The sequence below is a fragment of the Bison bison genome, unplaced genomic scaffold (genome assembly GCF_000754665.1).
Source record: "Bison bison bison isolate TAMUID 2011002044 unplaced genomic scaffold, Bison_UMD1.0 scf7180017864260, whole genome shotgun sequence".
Lineage (NCBI taxonomy): Eukaryota > Metazoa > Chordata > Mammalia > Artiodactyla > Bovidae > Bison > Bison bison.
In genome coordinates, this window is record NW_011494832.1 from 924,090 (window position 1) to 946,710 (window position 22,621).

General features: G+C 39.7%; 1 protein-coding gene and 1 pseudogene across 1 annotated transcript in view; one reads left to right on the plus strand and one right to left on the minus strand.

The window, feature by feature from the left end:
* GSAP (gamma-secretase activating protein) overlaps nt 1-10,657 on the minus strand; it is a 149,747-nt gene extending 139,090 nt beyond the window's left edge. The window contains exons 1-3 of the mRNA XM_010848190.1: nt 10,482-10,657; nt 9,312-9,441; nt 2,597-2,679 (exon numbers count right to left, since the gene is read on the minus strand). Coding sequence (XP_010846492.1) covers nt 2,597-2,679; nt 9,312-9,441; nt 10,482-10,657 — 389 coding nt within the window. The remainder of the gene's footprint in view (nt 1-2,596; nt 2,680-9,311; nt 9,442-10,481) is intronic.
* An 847-nt stretch (nt 10,658-11,504) lies between these two features.
* Nucleotides 11,505-17,138, plus strand: LOC104994495 (annotated as a pseudogene).
* Nucleotides 17,139-22,621: the final 5,483 nt, after the last annotated feature.

Sequence of the window (22,621 nt, forward strand, 5' to 3'; positions counted from 1 at the left end):
AGAGGGTTAGTAAGAGAGACTCCTAAAATTACATAGGAAGAGACATTTCTCATTAAGAGACAATTCTCTGAGAAATTAAGAGTAAGTGAGAGTTAACCTTGTGAAGGATTAGAGAAAGGACATTCCTGGCAAAGGGCGTATCCCAAAGCTCTGGGGTGGGAAAGAATGTGGTTCCTTCAAGAAATGGCAAGAAAGCCAAAATGAGCAAAAGGCAGGAGTGGGGGGCTGGGGGCTAAGGAGAGAATCCCTGATGTGACACTGGGGAGGAACACAAAAGAGCACAAGGGCAGAACCCGTGGAGCACTGAAAACTGAAGGGGACTCTAAATGCAATGGGAAGCCCCAAAATAGGGGAGTGTGCAATTTACATTTGTGAAACAATTATTCAAAAGGTTAGATATGGAGAAGAGCTTAGGTGGAGAGAAGAATCATCTCTTTCTCTAAATCCCCTATTCACAAAAATGACAACTTTCCAATTTACAACAATATTAATGTAGCATAGAGTTATCGTTTTTAAATAATTATAAAAGTTTAATATTCCACATTTTTGTTTGTTTGTTTACTAGGCATTACTAGAATTCTTTCTGAAGGAAACATACTACTGTTAAATGAATGAAAACTGAACTGTTTTCTATTCAGGCAGTATAAATTCTAACTCACACTGAGAAGGAAGACAAATGATTATTCCTATCCACAGAATGAATCAAAACAAATGCCTTTTTATGTAATGTTGCATTCAGAACATTATCTCTATTTTATAATCTGGGGAAACTCTGCACTTCACTGAGAATGCTGGGATGGAAACAGAGCCAGAATTAGACATTCTCTATTTTGGCTATTTCTCTGTTTTTGTTGCCTTGTACTATTTCTTCCTGTGGAGTATGTAGGAGCAGGCAGCCAGTCCTCTTCATCATTCTCATCAAATTTAGGTGTAGACTCTTGGCAAAAGTGAGTATGTGCAACTGGTTAATGCAGTACTTGGAAAAATAATATGCTTTTCTCTTACTGCTCTGAGAACAGGACAACTTGACAAGGTCAGTTCATGGTATCCAGCAGGGGAGGGAGCTGGAAGTTAGTGTATCTTAAAGAAGGAATGCAAAGGCAAATGTAATAGCTTCTGGTACTCAAAATACAATCATGCAGCAATCCAGGTTATTTTCCATGTAACTTATTCCAACCAAACTCAAAGAGTTTTGTTTCTTGGTTTTGTTAGGTAGGTAGAATAGGGAAAAGGAGTCCAAAATGGCGGTGGCTAAAAGACAATGAAGGTCTGAGGACCAGAGTGAAGACTTCAGGCAGAACAAACAGAACAAACAGCACTCCTGGCTAAGCCCAATTTGCATAGGGCAGGCCCAGGTGGAGGAAAAAACATGTAAAAGGAGGAGCCAAAGTGCTTTCTCTCGGACTCTCTCTCCCGCGTGCATGCGCGCGCTCTCTCTCTCTCTTTCTCTCTCTCTCTTTTTCTCCCTCCCCAAACACTCCTCCACTCCCTTCTCTTCGAGTCTTGGATTCTCCTGCTATCTTCTAAATAAAATGGACCTGTAACACTGATTTGCCTAAGAGCTGTAACACGGTTTGTCCAAGACCCGAGAGCTGTGATGCGTCGAGGGCTTTAATGTCCGTTGCTCCAAATCTTTGTTGTGACGAGACAAAGAACCGAGGAACATACACTCGCGTGACAGTTTGTTTTGTTGTGGGATGTTGATCTGAAAGTTGGTGCTTTACAGTAGTAGCCTATTACATTAGGGGAAGTAAACAAAACACTTACTTCACTTAGATCCAGGGAATTGTAAAAACCAGAGAGACCAAGACAAAAACAGAGTCAGTCAGTTAAGTATGTATTCTGATTTGTCCTTTCAGTGAATTGCATTAAATCATGTCTCTCAAAATGTAATAAGCCTCAAATCACCTAGAGTATTTGTTAAAACACAGTTGCTGGGCTCCACCCCTAGAGTTCCTGATTCAGTAGGTCTAGATTAGGGCTCAATAATTTGCATTTCTCACAAGTTCCCAGGTGGTACTGAGGCTGCTGGTCCAGGAATCACTGTACTGAACAAGTGAAAGTAAAACCAAGGGCAGAGGAGTTTGTCCGTGATTATTACAGTGACCTGGAAAGAGATCCTCTTGATGACTGTACCCTGCTGAAACTGGTGAGCCAATCCGTCCCACATCAATGGGGACACAGAAACCACATCCCTCTTCCATTTACACCAGGAATCTCCAGGAGAGAAACAGGATGGATGGGGGTACCTCAGAGATTGATAATTTTTTCCTAGAAAGATACAGTGTTGCCTACTGGGACTGTTTAAATTTCCAAATCGAACTATTCTTAAATTGCATTGGACACACTGTCAGGCGTCTTTCTCTTTCATTTCCCTTTCTAATAACCATGCCAGGTTTCATAAGGCCTTCTCTGCCCTCGTTTCCTTTTCCTACTGGCTGGAATGTGGACTCAGTTGGTATGATAATGAGCCATTTTCAGTGGTGTGAATGATAAAGGCAACATCTTTAAGAATGGCAAAGCCACAAAATAGAGGGAGCCTCAGTCCCGGACACTGAGGACTAAGTCAAGCCACCTTACAGACCCTGGATTTTACCTGCTGTCATTATATGTTGGGCCCTTTGGATACAGCAGTCTAATCTGTATCCCAATCAGTACAAACGGAATGAGAGGTATGAGCTGTGTAAGAACAGTACATAAAGAAAGTCCTTGCAATCAGCGGTTAACTTGTATAAGCACATTTTTCCTATGTTATACTCTTCCATGCTGATTGCCAGTGATCCTTCCAGGGCTTTGGTTAGCTCAGTCCCTCTTTTTCCTCTTCTCATTTCCAATTTTTCCTTTTCTTGCTTGGCTGTTCTTTGTCTTCCATTATAACAGTTTTTTAGGTCTAGTGACCTATGTAATTTCACATGTTTTATTAGTGTTACTTCTAACTGCTTTAGTGTTGTTAGAAATGACTTGGGCATTTTTTTTATACCTCCTTAATACTTTTGAATTGGAGAAGGAAATGGCAACCCACTCTACTGTTCTTGCCTGGAGAATCCCAGGGACGGGGGAGCCTGGGGGGCTGCCGTCTCTGGGGTCGCACAGAGTCGGACACAATTGAAGCGACTTAGCAGCAGGAATACTTTTGAATATCTGAATAAGCAATAAATACTCAAAAGAGTACACCTGTTTTACATTGTCATTATCAACCTTTCATTTTTTGTGTGAATTAACAGGTATAATTTATGAATTAACAGGTATGATTTTGATTAAGTGATAATGTGAAAATTATGTCCAGTTGAATCTTAGGCAATATACCTAAGAATATATACATGCATTTATTATTTATTTATATATGCATATTTATTTTATATCTTTACATATATATCCATGAATTTTATTTTTATTTTTATTTTTTAAATTTTATTTTATTTTATTTTTTTAAAAGACAAAATTTTATCTATTTTTTTTTTTTTTCGATTTTATTACATGTGTTCCCCATCCTGAACCCTCCTCCCTCCTCCCTCCCCATACCATCCCTCTGGGTCGTCCCAGTGCACTAGCCCCAAGCATCCAGTATCGTGCATTGAACTTGGACTGGCATCTCGTTTCATACATGATATTTTACATGTTTCAATGCCATTCTCCCAAATCTTCCCACCCTCTCCCTCTCCCACAAAGTCCATAAGACTCTTCTATACGTCAGTGTCTCTTTTGCTGTCTCGTATACAGGGTTATCGTTACCATCTTTCTAAATTCCATATATATGCGTTAGTATACTGTATTGGTGTTTTTCCTTCTGGCTTACTTCACTCTGTATAATAGGCTCCAGTTTCATCCACCTCATTAGAACTGATTCAAATGTATTCTTTTTAATGGCTGAGTAATACTCCATTGTGTATATGTACCATAGCTTTCTTATCCATTCATCTGCTGATGGACATCTAGGTTGCTTCCATGTCCTGGCTATTATAAACAGTGCTGCGATGAACATTGGGGTACACGTGTCTCTTTCACTTCTGGTTTCCTCAGTGTGAATTTTAAATTTACATATATGTACACATTAGACACATAGATAGCTTCTATTGAATAAAAGATCTTATAAAGTACATTCTCAAAAAAAAATACATTCTCAAAACTTCCCTGGTGTTTCAGTGGCTAAGACTTCATGATCCCAATGGAGAGGGCCTGGGTTTGATCCCTGGTCAGGGAACTAGATCCCACATGCTGCAACTAAAGATCCAGTATGCTTCAAAGAAGATCTAAGATCCCATGTGTCATGGCACAGCCAAATAAATAAATAACTACTAAAAAAAAATACATTCTCAAATCCCTATTCATTTAGTAATCAAGTATTTTAATCAAGTTTGTCTTTTTGTAAACTCAGTATGCAGGACTTCCCTAGTGGTCCAGTGGTTAAGTGGTTAAGTGAAAGCTGTGCTTTCACTGCGAGGGGTGCAGGTTCAATCCCTGGTTGGGAGATTAAAATCCTGTGTGCTGCAGGGCAAAGCCAAAAAAATTTGCATTTACATGTTATATATTTTTAAATGTTTAGCTTTTGGGGGGGCCATACACCATGTGGCATGTGGAATCTTAGTTTTCTGACCAGAGATCAGCCCATGCCCCCTACAGAGGAAGCATGGAGTCTTAACCACTGAACTTCCAGGAAAGTCTCTTAAATATTTTTAAATTTGAATTTTCCTTCCCAAAACAAAATATTATTTGGTAAGAAAAAAAAAATGACTGTCCTCTCTTTGGCTCTCAGACTGTAGGACACTATTCAGTCCTAAATAAATATCATTTTTGAAATATTTTTGGTTGTTTATCAGTTCAGTTCAATCGATTCAACTCTTTGTGACCCCGTGGACTGCAGCACACCAGGCTTCCCTGTCCATCACCAATTTCTGGGGCTTTCTCAAACTCATGTCCATCGAGTCACTGATACCATCCAAGCATCTTCTCCTCTGTTGTCCCCTTCTCCTCCTGCCTTCAATCTTTCCCAGCATCAGGGTCTTTTCTAAGGAGTCAGTTCTTCCCATCAGGTGGCCAAAGTATTGGAGTTTCAGCTTCAGCATCAGTCCTTCCAATGAATATTTAGCACTGATTTCCTTTAGAGTTGACTGGTTGGATCTTCTTGCAGTCGAAGGGACTCTCAAGAGTCTTCTCCAACACCACAGTTCAAAAGCATCAATTCTTCGGTGCTAAGCTTTCTTTCTGGTCTAACTCTCACATCCATACATGACTACTGGAAAAACCATAGCTTTGACTAGATGGATCTTTGTTGGCAAAGTAATGTCTCTGTTTTTTAATATGCTGTCTAGGTTGGTCACAGCTTTTCTTCCAAGGAGTAAACATCTTTTAATTTCATGGCTGCAGTCACCATCTGCAGTGATTTTGGAGCCCAAGAAAATAAAGTCACTGTTTCCATTGTTTCCCCATCTATTTACCATAAAGTAATGGGACCAGATACCATGATTTTCATTTTTTGAATGTTGAGTTTTAAGCCAGCTTTTTCACTCTCTTCATTCACTTTCATCAAGAAGCTCTTTATTTCCTTTTTGTTTTTGGTTGTTTATATAACAAAATAATATTCAGAAAAAAAGTTCTCAAAATAGCCAGTAAATAGTTAACCCTTGAACAATATAGGTTTCAACTGCTTGAGTCCACTTATACACATACTTTTTTCAATTAATATATTACTTCAAACTGCTTTCCAAACTGTCACGTCACTGACTTGGGTTGGCCAAGCTAAAACAATTTTTAAAGTACATATAACCTAGAGGGGTGGCATGGGTAGTGCTGGGAGGAAGATTCAAGAGGGAGGGGATATATGTATACTTATGGCTGATTCACATTGTTCTATGGCAGAAACCAACACAACATTGTAAAGCAATTAACATCCAATGAAAAATAAATTTTAAAATAATAATACTGCAAGGACAACAACAACAAAAAAACACATGTACATCATAGGCTATCTCCCTCCAGACCAACAAATATGTTACTATTCTATACGTCCCTCCATTCAAATTGCAATAGCCCTCTTGCCAAAAAAATATGGATATAGATGTAGATAAAGAGAGAAAGATTACTAAAAAAAGTACTCACACATCATTAATACAAAATTACAAACACATGGAAAATTTTATTTAAAACACTTTAGAGTGCTTTTAAATACAGTTTCAAAAGAAGGGAATACGTGTATGTATTCTATTCTACTGGGGCTTCCCAGGCGGCGCTAATGGTAAGAACCCGCCTGTCAATGCAGAAGACCTAAGAGACACAGATTCGATCCCTAGATAGGGAAGATCCCCTGGAGGAGGGCATGGCAACCCACTCCAATATTCTTGCCTGGAGAATCCCATGGACAGAGGAGCCTGGCGGGCTACATCCATGGGGTCACAGAGTCAGACACAACTGAAGTAATTTGGCACGCACTCGCACATTCTATTCTATTAAGCTCTAATGCTTCAGAGAACCACAAAATGCTCATTTCATCACCTGAGCTCCTACTGATCATAGAGGTGGCATAAGAAGCCATGACTAGGAGAATAAAACAATGAATCTCTGTGACCAGCTACAGCAAACCCAGATCACAGGCACTGACTGGTAGCCTGTGCTCAAAACAGAGCCAGTAATCAGAAGAGCCATCATGAGTTACGGAGCACACACAACCAGAGTTCAAAGCAAGTCTTGAATCACATAAAAAACAGAGGCCAAAGTAACGCACGGAATCAAGAATCAAGACAAGAATTCAGAATCATACATATGGAGCACCACACTGTCCACTGGTCATTTGAGTGGATCTAGTTGCAGCAAGAATAGTATGTGTTAACAGCAGGTAGATGAGTTCCAGCCTTCCCTTCCATACCAGCAGCCTCCCAGAGACTGGTAACAAAACATGCCACTCATTTTTCCCACTATGCATTAGTTGGGCTTCAGGAGGAAAGCCAGACTAATTATAGACTAAATAAAGAACTTCCATTTTCTCTTTGCGTCTGAACTGTAGTGTGAGTTAAACTTCTACCCTGTTACATTAGCTATTGGCTGGACTTCAAGCGGAATTAAAGGGCAAAGCAAATGTGAAATTACGCTGGGAATGTCCAGCTAGTCAGAGAAGTAATAGGAGACAAAATTAAAAGAAAAGAACACACATTGTTTCCTTTTTACAACTTTATTAACATATAATTCACATACTGTACAATTCACCTATTTAAAGTATATAATTTAATGGCTTTTAGTATATTAACAAACTTGTATATCTATTACCACAATCAATTTTAGAACGTTTCATTATACCAAAAAGAAACCCCACCCCTGGGCAACCACTAATCGACTTCCTATCTGTAGAGAATTGCCTACGTGGAAATTCCACACAGAATCGCACAATGTGTGGTCCTTTATGCCTGGCTTCTTTCACTCAGCCTCTTTTCAAGGTTATCCATTCTGTAGCATGTATCACTACTTTATTCCTATTAATTGCTGAATAACATTCCACATTTTATTTATCTATTCATTAGTTAATGATTATTTAGTTTTTTTTTTCTACTTTTTGGCTATTCTGAATAATACTGCAAAGAACATTCATGTACCAGCATAAGCTCCAGTGTGGACATATATTTTCATTTCTCTTCTGTATACCTAGAAGTGGAATTGTTTAATCACATGGTAACTCTATGTTTAACTATTTGACAAACTGCCAGACTGTTTTCCAAAGCAGCTGTACCATTTTTCATTCCCACGGCAGTACAGAAGGGTTCCAGTTTCTCTATACTCTTGTCAGTAGCTGCTTTTATTAATATCTGTCTTCTTCATTGTAACATTCTATCCCCTATATTAAATCTTAAACAGACCTTTTGGATCTTTGGGTCTGGTAACTGAACCAGCTCCCTGGTTAGAGGAGCCCACTTACAAAAGGTAAAAGGCTGAACACACATATGCCAATGAGCAAGCAGGAAAGAAAAGGCCAATGTCAGGGCACCCAGTCCCTTCTGAGTATAAACACAAAGGAGGACTTCCCTGGTGGTCCAATGGTTAAAAATATGCCTGCCTATGCAGGGGTCACAGGTTCCATCCCTGGTCCAGGAAGATTCCACATGCCTCGGAGCAACTAGGCCTCTCTGCCACAACTACTGAGCCCACACTCTAGAGCCTGCCAGAGCTGGCGACAAGAGAAGCCACTGCAATGAGAAGCCCGTGCACCGCAACTAGAGAGTAGCCCCTGCTCACCCAAACTAGAGAAAGCCCATGCACAGCAATGAGGACCCATCACAGCAATGAGGACTGAGCACAGCCAAAAAAAAAAAACCACAAGGCCTGGCATTGACACTGCTTCTAACTGAACTTATTCAAGGCATGGCAAGGGCAGGATATGTAGGTAAGATATGAACAAAGGTTGAAACATCATTTGAAAATTAACTGGGTGGGGGAACATGGAGCCAAAGTTATCGTCTCTCCTCCACTCTCACTTGGATTTTTCCACCAGACAGTACACATTGAGTACATATTTGGGAGTTCTTCTCCACCTTTAAAGTTATATGATTCCATGATTTTTTTCCTGAAGTACAATTTAAACTGAATGCACTATGTATCTCTTTTATAAACAGAAGCCTTAATCTTAAGGCTCAGTTGAAATGCTTTTCATGTTTATTTAAAAACATTTTTACCTTTGATGATCCTGAATCTTGTTATAGTAACTTGAGCATTAGTATTTCCTGGAAGTCACTAAAAGTTCCTGAAAGTTAACCCAAGAGAAAAAGGTGAATATGGTTAAAAGGGAAAAACTAAGAAGCACATAGATTACTTATTTAGCTAGCAAGAGAACTGTGTTCTTTCATCCCTGAGAATCTTGCTTCCAATATAATGACCAATGATTTCCAATATAATGATCACATCTGAAAATACAGGAAAAAAATTATAAGGATGGAGGATTCAAAATAAGGAGGACTGATTCCAAATACAATACTAACTGGTCAAATAAGAAGATATTATTATTAGAAGAGAGTGTTACACATGTTCTTCCTTACTTAATGTGGAAGGAAATCACAATGAATATGTGGCTAAGAAGGCACCTTCTGGGCCCTAGCGTTACTGGTTCTTCAAGTCAACAGAAATTTGTTGTGTATCTGCTATGAGCCTGAAACTCTGCTAGCTTTGCCAAAATAAATAAGACAGAGTCTCCGCTGGCAAAAAGCAGCAGAGGGCTTGGCCTCTGCCACACAGATGCAAACACATTATTCAGCTGCAGTACCCTGGGACCATCCTACAGCTTTGACAGGAAAGACACAGAGTGGAAATTCTGAAGAAGGGTGATTTACAGTTACCTCAGCTACAGTGAGAGGCGAACAGGATACGGATGGCAAAGGAGCAGGGGACATGCCAGTGAACTCAGCCTCATCAATAACACGAAGGATTTCACCAAGCAGAGACAGGCAGAGGACGTTCGTGAAAATACTAGTGGGAGAGCAAATGTCTGGAGATTTATAAGGTGTACCCACATACAACTGCCAATAGTCAATCACTTTCTGGTCTACAGACATAGTATCCTCATATGGTTTCAACTAACACAAAATAATCCCCACTGGTGTGTTGGGTGAATGTTTAGGAGAACTAGTTACGAAAGTAGTTGGGGTCAGAGTAGAAAGGCCTTGAATTGCCTTCTAAGTTTCAACTTTGTCCCACATGTGATGGAGGCAGTCAATTCACAAAAAGAACTCTAAACAAATGGTCAATAAATTTATTTTTAAATATTTAAAGAATTTTGGATTTAAAAGAAAACTATGTATCATTTTCAGTACCACAAATTTAAAAAAGTTAATAATATTCAGTGCTAATAAGGTCTCAAGGAAAACAGGATGCTCCCACACACTGCTGTATGTGTAAACTGGAATAATATTTCTGGAAGGCAATCAGAATACCCTTTGACCAAGCATTTCACTCGTAGAACTTTATCTTAGAGAAACAGTCAAGGGTATTAACTGAAACAAGAAAAAACGTTTTGCCACCAGGATACACTTAATGTCCAACAACAGCAAGTTGGTCAAATGAATCATGAATCAGCCTTATAAGTGAACAGTATACAACTACTTTAAATATTCAGAGGAACATGGAAATGCTCACAAAATTTCTATTATATGAAAAAATTAGGATATAAAATGTTATATGTATCAGACCTCTTAAGAGCTAGGTTAAGACTAAATTAGTTTCAGAGCTGCTATTTAGCCATATGACCTTGAACATGTAACCTGTCCTCTCTGCAGCTCAGTTTCATCATCTGTAAACTCGAAATTATACCAGTATATAATATACATAAAGCACTTTGAAATCTGCCTGGCACACAGTAAGCACTATCCGAAGCTAGTTATTGCTAATATCTAAGAGTCAGTTATTGTTAGTATCTAAGAGTTAGTTATTATTAACATCATTAGTGCTCATTGCCAGGAAATTAATTCAACTTTTAAACTAATTTAAGAAGTAAAGGTGGGAAGACAAACCACGGGGCAAGAACCACACCCAACACACCCTGCAGAGCTGTTCCTGTGAAGTCATCACGGCAGCTGCCAAGCACTGACCCCATGGCTTGCACTGCCAAGTCTTCAGATGCCGGACACTGCACACTGCCCCAGAACAGCTGTCTCTGCTGCCACTGGAAACCGGATGCAGCTGCCATCACTGCTGTGCCCTGGCCAGAACGGATTCTGCGTCATCCCTGCTGCTTTGAGTCACCAGGTCCTGAATCAAAGCCTAGAGGATGCATCTGCTTGGCTGCACCAAGTCCTCAGTTCCCAGCTGTAAGGGAGATTGAGCAAAGGAGCATTTTGTCATATAGAAAAGGCAGATTCTACTTTGTAAGTCAGGGGATTCAATACACTTAGCAAATTTTTACACTGGGAAACAAAAGAAAGCTGTAAACAATCCTTTTAGGGTTTGAAAAACACAGATATAAACTGAACATACATTTACAATATAGAAACAACTAAAAGGAAATACATATATATTAATATATCTCAAAGTATTAATGACCATGTAGCTGATTTGAATTTTTTATTTTCTGACTCTGTAACTTTCCAAATCTTCTATGACACAGAAAAGATCTTTTTTCTTTTCAAGCAAGACTAGGCAATATTTGATCTCTATTTTTGAAAGAGAATTGAGCCTCAGATCTGGCCATGGGCTGGGAAGTGGGAACTAGGTCAGGTGGCCACTGTCGGCCTAGAGCAGGGCCTTGTTTATCAAAGTACAGTCAATACAGCAGCACCATCAGCTTGATTCAGAAGCATATTAGAAATGCAGAATCTCAGGTCCCCACCCTGATCTACTGAAAGCAAAGAAGAGGATGGTTAAAATGATATTCTAAAAGTGTAAGTAGCAAGACTTGACACCTGACAATGTGAAAAAAAAAAAGAGTCACAAATGATTACAATACTTGGAAACAGTTACAAACTTGGAAGAATGTAGAGTCATTAACAGAAATGGATTACTGGAATAGGAAAGAGTTTCAAAGGAAAAAGGTAAAAGTGATTTTAGATATGAGAGGTTTGAGGACTTGAAAGATGGCCAGATGGATGTAACCATCCTGGACAATGTAGAACTGGGAGCCAATAAGAAATGTCAAGATTGGGGACTTCTCTATGGTCCAATGGCTAGGACTCTGAACTTCCAATGCAGGGGGCCCAGGTTCTATCCCTGGTCAGGGAACTAGATCCCACATGCCGTGACTAAAGATCCCGTGTGCCACAACTGGGACCCAGCACAGCCAAATAAATACACAAACAAATTTTAAAAAAAAAGAAAAGAAAAGAAATGTCAAGATTGGACTTCCATATTTGAGAGCAATCTAAAAAAGGAGGTAACAGAAGCCATAAAAATAGATAAGAGCATGCCAAGCAAGAGAAGAAATCCAAGCAAGAGTCTTTGTTAATATCTGTATCTTGGAAATAGGAGAGAAACAGAAGTCAGAAAATGGATGGCCAAAATTAAGATCATTGGGAAATTACAGAGCCAAAGAAAACAAAGGACATCAGGATGGAGGGGACACATGTACACCTATGGCTGATTCATACTGATGTATGGCAAAAACCATCACAATACTATAAAGTAATTATCCTTCAATTAAAATAAATAAATATTTTTTAAAAAAAGAAAAAAAATGAACAGGTTAAAAAAAAAGAAAACAAAGGGCAGATGTTTCATTATAATTCAATTCTTCTCTCCTTTTATGACAAATTAGGAGTGGTTTACATAGTTATACTTACATTAGACTTGACAGTGATAGATTAAAGGAGATCTTAATTCTTGAGACATAGAATGTCCAAAATACTTGGAAAAGAACACTGATGCTTTGGATGTTATAGTCATAGGTCATATCATCAGGAGATATTCAAAGCTTCTGTGTCATTTTAAAAAAGTTTTTAATGAAAACTTTGTAATTTTTCAAGTAAGTGCTGCAAATCAAGTAAGACCATGACTCATCTTTGTTTGATTCATCCATTCATTGAGCAAACATTTATTGAGCACTTACTAAGAGCCAGGCACTCTTCTGGGTTTCGAGGATACAGCAGTTAACAAAATAGGCAAAAAAACCCTTTGCACTCCTGGGACTTACAAGGAGGGGAAGATAGATAATAAACAAAAGAAATAAGTAAACATATTGTTATGTTATTCAGTAATAACTGTTAGAAAAGTAAGGAACATAGGAGTGGGGTGAGAATTGGAATTTTAAGAGATGACAAGGAAGTTGCCACTAAGGTGAACAGACCTGAAGGAGGTGAGGAAACCACTCCTGTAGATACCTGAGGGAAGCATCTTTCAGGTCAAGGCTGAAGTGGATCTGGGGGTCAAGAAGGACTGAGGCAGGAAAAGAAGACTGAGGAGTAAAGGCCATCGGATGTTTCTGAACATATAAGTGGCATTATTTGACTTGGATGTTAACAGAATCGTTTAACTGCTATTTTATGAACAGATTGAAGCTGGAAAACCAGATAGGTGGCTATTGTGAATACCGAGGCAAGAATAATGGTGACTCAGACCAGGTACCTTTGACAGTTTTCTCTTTTCAAATAACTACCTTTTCTGTTTTTCTTCTAGTATGATGCAAGAGGGTGGAGAGATTGTGTGCATAGAAGGGAAAGGAGTACAGAACTCCCAATTATTCTAGTTATATAATTCCATATATTATATAGTTATAGTATATGGAATATAGTTACATAATTATAGTTATATAATAGTTTTATATATATATATATATGTTTATATGGGGTTTCCCTGGTGGCTCAGTGGTAAGGAATCCGCCTGCCAATGCAGGAGATGCAGGAGACATGGGTTCGTCCCTGGTCTGGGAAGATTCCACATGCCACAGAGCAACTAAGCCTGAGTGCAACAACTGTTGAGCCTGTGCTCCAGAGCCTGGGCGCCAACGATGGAGCCCGTGTGCCACAGCCACTGAGACCTGCACGCCCTGGAGTCTGCGCGTCACAACACGGAAGCCACCATGATGGGAAGCTGTACATGTGCGGCAACTACAGCGTGCCCCTGCTCGCTACAGCGAGAGAAAAACCGGAACACCAGTGAAGACCCAGCACAGCCAGAAACAAATGATTAAATGTTAGGTAGTTAGAATAGGAAAAAGGAGTCCAACATGGTGGTGGCTAAAAGACAAAGAAAGGGAAAAATCCGCGAAAAACAGAGCAAAAGAAAATCCACAGACCTGAGTAGGAACCTCAGGTGAAACAAACACGCCCCCTTCCTGGCTGGGCCTAATTTGCATTGGACAGGCTCGAGGGGAGGAAACAAAACCTATAAAAAGAAGGAGCCAAGGCGGTTTGAGTCCTCTCCTCTGGGGTCGGCCCTCACGGGTTGGCCAGCCCTCACGCCTCCAAGGTGTACTGTTCTTTGCTTACTGAATAAAACTCTGAGCCATAACCGAGCTATATACACTGGTCTGCAGTTTCAAATCTTTGTTGCAGCAAGACAGAACCAAGGAAACTACACACTTTCCCAATATTAAATAAATAAATAAAATTTTTTAAATTATATAATTTCACATTTATCTTCAGCCACACAGAACAAAATGTATATACAATTTAAACATTTAAATTTAACTTAAACATGTAATATGTTTAAATAAGTAAATCTTTTAAATTATTACAATTTCAAGGAAATGTTTTAAAAAATAAAACTAAACCAAAAACCATTATCATCACTCTGTCAATAAATTTATATTTATGCCAAGGTAGTAATAACGCTGGGTATTATGCCGGGGATTAACAATGCAAAATGCTGGGCTGGATGAAGCACAAGCTGGAATCAAGATTGCCAGAGGAAATATCAATAACCTCAGATTTGCAGATGATACTACCCAAAGTGAAAAGGAATTAAAAAGCCTCTTGATGAAAGTGAACAAAGAAAGTGAAAAAGCTGGCTTAAAACTCAACATTCAAAAAACTAAATCATGGTATCCAGTCCCATCACTTCATGGCAAATAGATGGGAAAACAACGCAAACAGTGACAGACTTGATTTTCTTGGGCTTCAAAATCACTGCAGATGGTGACTGTAGCCATGAAATTAAAAGAAATGCTTGCTCATTGGAAGAAAAGCTATGACCAACCTAGACAGCATATTAAAAAGCAAAGACATTACTTTGCCAACAAAGGTCTGTCTAGTCAAAGCTATGGTTTTTCCACTAGTCATGTATGGATGTGAGAGTTGGACCATAAAGAAAGCTGAGTGCTGAAGAATTGATTCTTTCGAACTGTGGTGTTGGAGAAGACTCTTGAGTGTCCCGTGGACTGCAAGGAGATCCAATCAGTCCATCATAAAGGAGATCAGTTCTGAATATTCACTGGAAGGACTGATGCTGAAGCTGAAGTTCCAATACTTTAGCCACTTGATGTGAAGAACTGACTCATTTGAAAAGACCCCGATGCTGGGAAAGATTGAAGGCAGAAGGAGAAGCAGATGACAGAGGATGAGATGGTTGGATGGTATCACTGACTCAATGGACATGAGATTGAGCATAGTTTGGGAATTGGTGATGGACAGGGAACCCTGGTGTTCATAGGGTTGCAAAGAGTTGGACACAACTGAGCAACTAAACTGAAGTGAATAATAAAAGAACTTGACAAGTTATTTTAAAGACATGAGAAATATTTCTGAAATGTAGAGTCACTAAATAATGACTAGTTCTAAAAGATGTCATTTTAAAGTTTCCACTCTGTAATGCTGTAATTAAAAGCGAAATGAACATGAGATCTAGAGAGTACACACAAAGACCTGGGTCACCTCAGGACACACAATTTGCCTCTTCTACAGATCTAAGCCCAAAGGCTTCATTTATTTGCTAAAGATTAAAAGGATAAAGTGATTTTTTTTTTCTTGCTTTAAAATAAAAAGGCAACTAAGTCAAGTCAAACATTGACTCAGAAGGAGAAGAGCTGTGGACACTTAGTATTATCCTAGATGTGTGGAGTGGTTATTGTTTACAAAGCACTCTCACTACCATTACCTCATTTGATCCTCACAATAGACCCATTAGTAACATTGTTCTTAATTTACAAATAAAGAAACCCAGACTAGGAGAGTTCAGGGGACTGGTCCAAGAGTATGCAACTAATTGGCAGTACTAGAGCTGGGATTCTTTACCATCTGAATCAAGAAAAAGAAACGCAAGAAGGCAAAGTTGTTATCTGAGGAGTCTTTACAAATAGCATAATAATGAAGAGAAGCGAAAAGCAAGAGAGAGAAAGGTACATCAATTAAAATGCAAAGTTCCAAAAAATAGCTAGAAGAGACAAGAAGGTCTTCTTCAGTGAATAATGGTTAATAATAGAAGAAAACAATAAAAAAGTGAAAGACTAGAGATCTCTTCAGGAAAACTGGAAACATCAAGTGAGCATTTCACGCAAAGATGGACACAATAAAGGACAAAAATGGTAGAGACCTAGTAGACACTGAAGAGATCAAGAAGAGATGGAAAGAATACATGGAAGAACTGTAGAAAAAAAGATCTTCATGAATAGGATTATTACAATGGTGTGGTTAGTCTCCAAGAGCCAGACATTCTGGAGTGTGAAGTCAAGTGGGCCTTAAGAAGCACTGCTGTTAATAAAACTAGTGGATGCAATGAAATTCCAGCAGAACTATTCAAATCCCTAAAGGATGATGCCATCAAGGTTTTGCATTCATTATATCAGCAAATCTGGAAGACCCAGCAGTGGCCACAGGGCTGGAAAAGGTCAATCCTCATCCCAATTCCCAAGAAGGGCAGTGCGAAAGAATGTGCTAACCATCAGACAATTGCACTGATCTCCCATGCTAGTAAGATCATGCTTAAAATTTTGTATGCTAGGCTTCAGCATTATATGAACCAAACTTCCAAATGTTCAAGCTGTGTTTAGAAAAGAAAGAAGAACTAGAGATCAAATTGCCAACATTTTCTGGATTAGAGAAAGCAAGGGAATTTCAAAAACATCTACCTCTGTTTCATCGACTACACTAAAGCCTTTGACTGCTTGGATCACGACAAACTGTGGAAAGTTCTTAGAGAGATGGGAATAGCAGACCATCTTACTTGTCTCCTGAGAAACCTGAATGTGGGTCAAGAAGCAACAGTTGGGCCTTTCAGATGCCGCCACCCCAGAGCCTCCCGTGCTGTCTAGCCATGGTCAACCCCACAGTGTTCTTCGACATCGCTGTTGATGGTGAGCCCTTGGGCTGCGTCTCTTTCAAGCTGTTTGCAAAGTTCCAAAGACAGCAGAAGACTTCCATGCTCTGAGCACTGGGAAGAAAGGATTTGGTTATAAAGGTTTCTGCTTTCACAGAATAATTCCGGGATTTATGTGCCAGGGTGGTGACTCCGCATGCCATAATGGTACTGGTGGCAAGCCCATCTATGGCGAGAAATTTGATGATGAGAATTTCATTCTGAAGCATACAGGTCCTGGCATCTTGTCCACGGCAAATGCTGGCCCCAACACAAACGGTTCCCAGTTTTTCATCTGCACTGCCAAGACTGAGTGGTTGGATGGCAAGCATGTGGTCTTGGGCAAGATGAAAGAGGGCATGGATATTATGGAAACCATGGAGCGCTTTGGGTCCAGGAATGGCAAGACCAGCAGGAAAATCACCATTACTGACTGTGGACAAATCTAATAAATTTTACTTGTGTTTTACTTAACCACCAGACCATTCCTTCTGTAGCCCAGGAGAGCACCCCTTCACCCCCATCTGCTCCAAATATCCTATAATCTTTGTGCTTTTGCTATAGTTCTTTGGGTTCTATATTTTCCTTATCTCCCTCCAAGTTTAGCTGGATTGCAAAGTTAAATTTATGATTACGAAATAAAAACTAAACAATTAAAAAAAAAAGAAGAAGCAACAGTTAGAACCCTGTATGGAACAACTGATTGGTTCAAGATCGAGAAAGGAGTATGACAGGGCTATCTGCTGTCATTCTGTTTGTTTAACGTATATGCTGAGCACATCATGAGAAATGCTGGGCTGGATGAGTTATGAGCTGGAATCAAGATAGGAGAGAGAATCATCAACAACCTCAGATATCCAGGTGATATCACTTTAAATGGCAGAAAGTGAAGAGGAACTAAAGAGCCTCTTGATGAGGGTGAAGGAGGAGAGTGAAAGAGCCAGCTTAAGACTAAATACTAAAAAAAATAAGATCACGGCATCCGCCCCCATTACTGCATGGCAAATAGAAGGGGAAAAGGTGGAAGCAGTGACAGATTTCTTCTTGGGCTCCAAAATCACTGTGGATGGTGACTGCAGCCATGAAATCAGAAGACAAATGCTTCTTGGCAGGAAAGTGATGACAAACCTAGACAGTATGTTGAAGAGCAGAGACATTACTCTGCCAGCAAAGGTTCATAAAATCAAGGCTATGATCTTCCAAGTGGTCACATACAGCTGTGAGAGACAGACTGTAAAGAAGTCAGAATGCCAAAGAATTGATGTCTTCGTACTGTTGTGCTGGAGAAGGCTTCTGAAAGTCCTATGGACAGCAAGGAGATAAAACCAGTCAATCTTAATGGAGATCAACCCTGAATATTCACTGGAAGGACTGATCCTGAAGCTGAAGCTCCATTGTTTTGGTCTCTGATGCACACAGAAGAGTCATTGGAAAAGTCCCTGATGCTGGAAAAGATCGAGGGCATCAGAGGATGAAATGGCTGGATGGTATCACAAATGCAATGAACGTGAACTTGGGCAAATTCTGGGAGATAGTGAAGGACAGTGACACCTGGCATGCTGCAGTCCATGGGGTCGCAAAGAGTTGGACATGACTTGGTGACTGAACAACAACAGAGCTGGGAACGGAACCCTCACTTCCTAGCTCTTTCTAATTCACCAACTTGTGTTTTCTCCTGATATAAAATTGGGAAAGAGAATGTTTTCCCTGTGCAAGAATTATCAGGTCAACAAAACCAAAGGTGCAGAGCAGTATCTATGGAGAAGTACCAGTTTGGGAATAATTGCCTTATGATAGATTTTATTGTGGGGACACAATTTGAGGTTAGAGAAGCCAAGGAACAGAGGTTTATTAAGTCAAACACTGGTTCTTTAAAGATTCAGGGGCTGGATGCCATTTAGGCATAACACGGTCTTCTCCCCACACCCACCCCCTTTTATAGTTGGCTTGCTCTCCTAGTCTGCTCTTTGGCACCTCCACCAGAGGGCAGGCAGAGCAGGAAGAAGAGCATTGGTAACCTGCTTGACCAAAGAGTTGGAAGAAGAAAACTTAAGACCACTACCTCAACTTAGAGTTTTGGAGTCTTTCTAGATTTCAGTTATGAATGGAAACTTTGCCACCACAGAATAAACAATGCAGCAAAATGATCAGAACTGGAGACTAGGAATGCATTGCGTGCAGTCGCTTCAGTCATGTCTGACTCTTTGCAACCCCATGGACTGTAGCTCACCAGGCTCCTTTGTCCATGGGATTCTCCAGGCAAGAATGCTGGAGTGGGTTGCTATGCCTTCCTCCAGGGGATCTTGCTGATCCAGGGAATGAACCCACGGCTTTTATGTCTCCTGCATTGGCAGTCAAATTCTACCACCTATGTTTCTCTATATTTTCACTCTGATTTTTCTGAATGATCAATATAAAGTGTTAAATCATTAAAAATATAACAAAAAAATGTGTACAAATAGACAGGCAATAAACAAGAATAGAAAATTCACAAAAGGAATTCAACTGGCAATGAATATCAGAAAATATTCCATTCCACAGGCAATTAAAGAAATACACACTTAAAGTAAGAAACCACCACCTTTCTTCTGTCAAGTTAATGAATATTAAAAATTATAATTATGTGCAAGGGTATGGTGAGACAGGCATTTTCATATATGATTAGTACAAATGAAAAGTTGGTACCATCTTTCTGGAGAGAAATCTAACCATATAGAGAGATTAATCTGACAGAAGAAAATCAGAGAAATTTCCTACTACTCAAGTTGGAACTAAAATCTGGTTCTTTTTCCTCTAATCAAGTGAGTCCTTACATGGACAATACAGAATCATGATATATGATAAAACAAAAAGCAAGCTTTATGCCACCTCTAGCCCGTGGCTGACTCAGTGGGATGGAAAGATGAGAACCTCTACCCCGAGAGAGAGAAAGGTCTGTAACTGTCACCACTCCAGCAACAGAGGCAGAGCATCCTGACAGTGGAGAGAACTGGGAGCATCTGGATGTCTCTCAAGATCACAGGGGCTGCCTCAGACCCATAGGAGAGGAAAGCAGTGCTTTCTCTAGGTTTTAGAAGGTGTAACACATCACGCTGACCTGCAGCCTATTGCGCCAGGCTGCCCTGGAGAGACAGAGAGAGTCAGGGGGAGACTGATTTTTTTATGGCACTATCCAGCATCCGAGGGTCTTATCAACAATGGTCAGACTTGCAGTTGGCCACTACTACACCTTCAAATTACATTGCAAAAAGACAGTTGTGGTCTTAAAGGTCACATACAACATTTGTCCCTAAATGCGAACTATTGTACCATAACAGAGTTCCTTGATCTTGTTTATAAATTAATACCTGCTAGATTAATTTAATGGAGAAGACAATGGCACCCCACTCCAGTACTCTTGCCTGGAAAATCCCATGGACGGAAGAGCCTGGTGGACTTCAGCCCAACAGGCTCTTCCGTCCATGGGATTGCGAAGAGTTGGACATGACTGAGTGACTTCACTTTCACTTTTCACTTTCATGCATTGGAGAAGGAAATGGCAACCCACTCCAGTGTGTTCTTGCCTGGAGAATCCCAAGGACGGTGGTGCCTGGTGGGCTGCCGTCTATGGGGTTGCACAGAGTCAGACATGACTGAAGTGACTTAGCAGCGGATTCATTTAATAGAAGAGAGATCCTGATGGTGAATAGAAGAAGTCTCATTATAGCACAAATCTGCTTGGGAGACCTAAGCCCCATAAAAAGAGATTCTCCTGAGTTCTAAGTATACATTCACTATAGTTTATAATATGGAGAAACTGAAAGCAGCTTAAATGTCTGATCAAGAGTGTGGTAGGTGCCTATTAACTATTTTATAAAATGGAAAATGCTTGTGAAAAAGAAGTGAAGATGCAGAATACAGAGGTTCTAGTTGAGGGTAAGTGACTCCCTCCTGTCTTTCCCACTGAATGGAGATATAACGTGGACAGAATAAACGACTGCTCTAAAATGAAATATAGTAGTCAGGTTGGAAAAGAAGATGAGAATGTGAAATCCTGCTAAATCAGCAGGGAGTTTCCTGTGTTTTGTTTTCTTTTTTTCCCTCCCAGTATCTCCTAGTCTGGACTTGGGGAAGACTGAAACCAGAACTGGGACCTGGTCCTGGACAGAGAGACTCCAGAAGCCTCTAGTTCTGGCCCAAGAAAAAGAAAGAGGATCTCTAATGCTCAAAGAAGACAGAAGAAATCACCTAGTGTTTTAATTTTTTTTTTCCATTTCTTTTTTTCCCATTTTAGACTCCAAGTAATCTAGGAGTATCAGTGGTGGCAGCTGTCACTGTGACAGAAGAAGGGATAACAGTGCCTGAAACTCTGATGGAAAGGATGTTTATTGAGAAGAGAAACCAGTGTGGGGCTCCAGGGAGGGTAATCATGGTACCAGAATTGTAACTGTGGACATGACATTGGCAAATTGCCTGTGAGAAGATACCATGTGGATATGTCACAGGTAGCTAGAAACGTAAATCTAGAACTCAGAAAAGAGGTCTGGGGTAGAATTATAAGTTCGTGAATCATCTGCATTTACAAGTTATTTAAAGCTAAATACCCTAGACATTTTCTCCTATTTGAATGACAGTTAATTACTGAGATTTTCTTGCAGCATTCTTCAGTATTTGCTTCACTGCAAAGTGAAAAATAAGACCATTTATTACAATACTAAAGATGGATTCTCTCCAACCACTGAAAAAAGGACATAGGATTTTATTTGGTCCCAAGATTTGGTGCCTGGCTCCTAAAACAGCAGTGTTTAAGACTCTGCTTGCAACATCCCTAAAATAACTTTGAAAAACTTTATATTCTCTAATATCTTTTAAAATTTACATATATTTTTTCATCAAATTTAAATAATGGCAAAAGATATGATTCAGAGTATCATAACTATTGATATGTTTCTTTTAATTGACCATTTAAAATTATTTATTTATTCATTTCTTTTTGTTTTGGCTGTGCTAGGTCTTTGTTGCTGCTCAGACTTTGTTCTCTACTTCCGGTGCACAAGCTTCTCTTGTTGCAGATCACAGGCTCTAGGACACACAGGCTTCAGGAGTTGCAGCATGTGGGCTCAGTAGTTGCGGTTCCCCGGGTCTAGAGCACAGACCCAATAGCTATAGCACACAGGTTTGTTGCTTCTCAGCATGTGGGATCTTCCTGGATCAAGGACTGAACCCGTGTCTCCTGCATTGGCAGGTGGATTCTTTACCAATGAGCCATCAGGGAAGCCCTTATGCCATGTTTTGATGTTTGAAAATCTTTGATTGATCACTATCAATTTTTTTTCAATAACAATCTGAATGCAAATTGATATATTCTCTGGTTCTATAAAGCTGTGTTACTTCTTCTTTTGTATTTAATTACCATTACAGTTAATAAACAGATTAAAATGATCAAAGAACATAAACAACACAAATAACTGTTAAATGTGCAAAGTTAAAATTTTATTATAAATATATGCTTTAATGAGATAATGGGTCTTTTTTTGTGTGTATGAATTCAAGATTCTGTTATTTATTTACTACTCCAATAAAGGTATGATAAGCATGTTATTTAATTAGCTTTTCTAATATTAAAGTTACACATCTTATGGTTTGCATGGTTAGTTGCTCAGTCATGTCTGACTCTTTGCAACCCCATGGACTGTAGCCCACAAGGCTCCTCTGTCCATGGGGATTCTCCAGGCAAGAATACTGGAGTCGGTTGCCATGCCCTCCTCCAGCAAATCTTCCCAATCCAGGGATCGAACCCAAGTCTCCTGCTTTGCAGGTGAACAGGTGGGTTTTTCACCATCTGAGCCACCAGGGAAGCCTTCTTTATGGTTTCAACAGCATCAAATTGCCCTAGAAGACATATAACAAAGTATTACATGCCTTCCCCCCACTTCCCATTTTCAACAGGCAA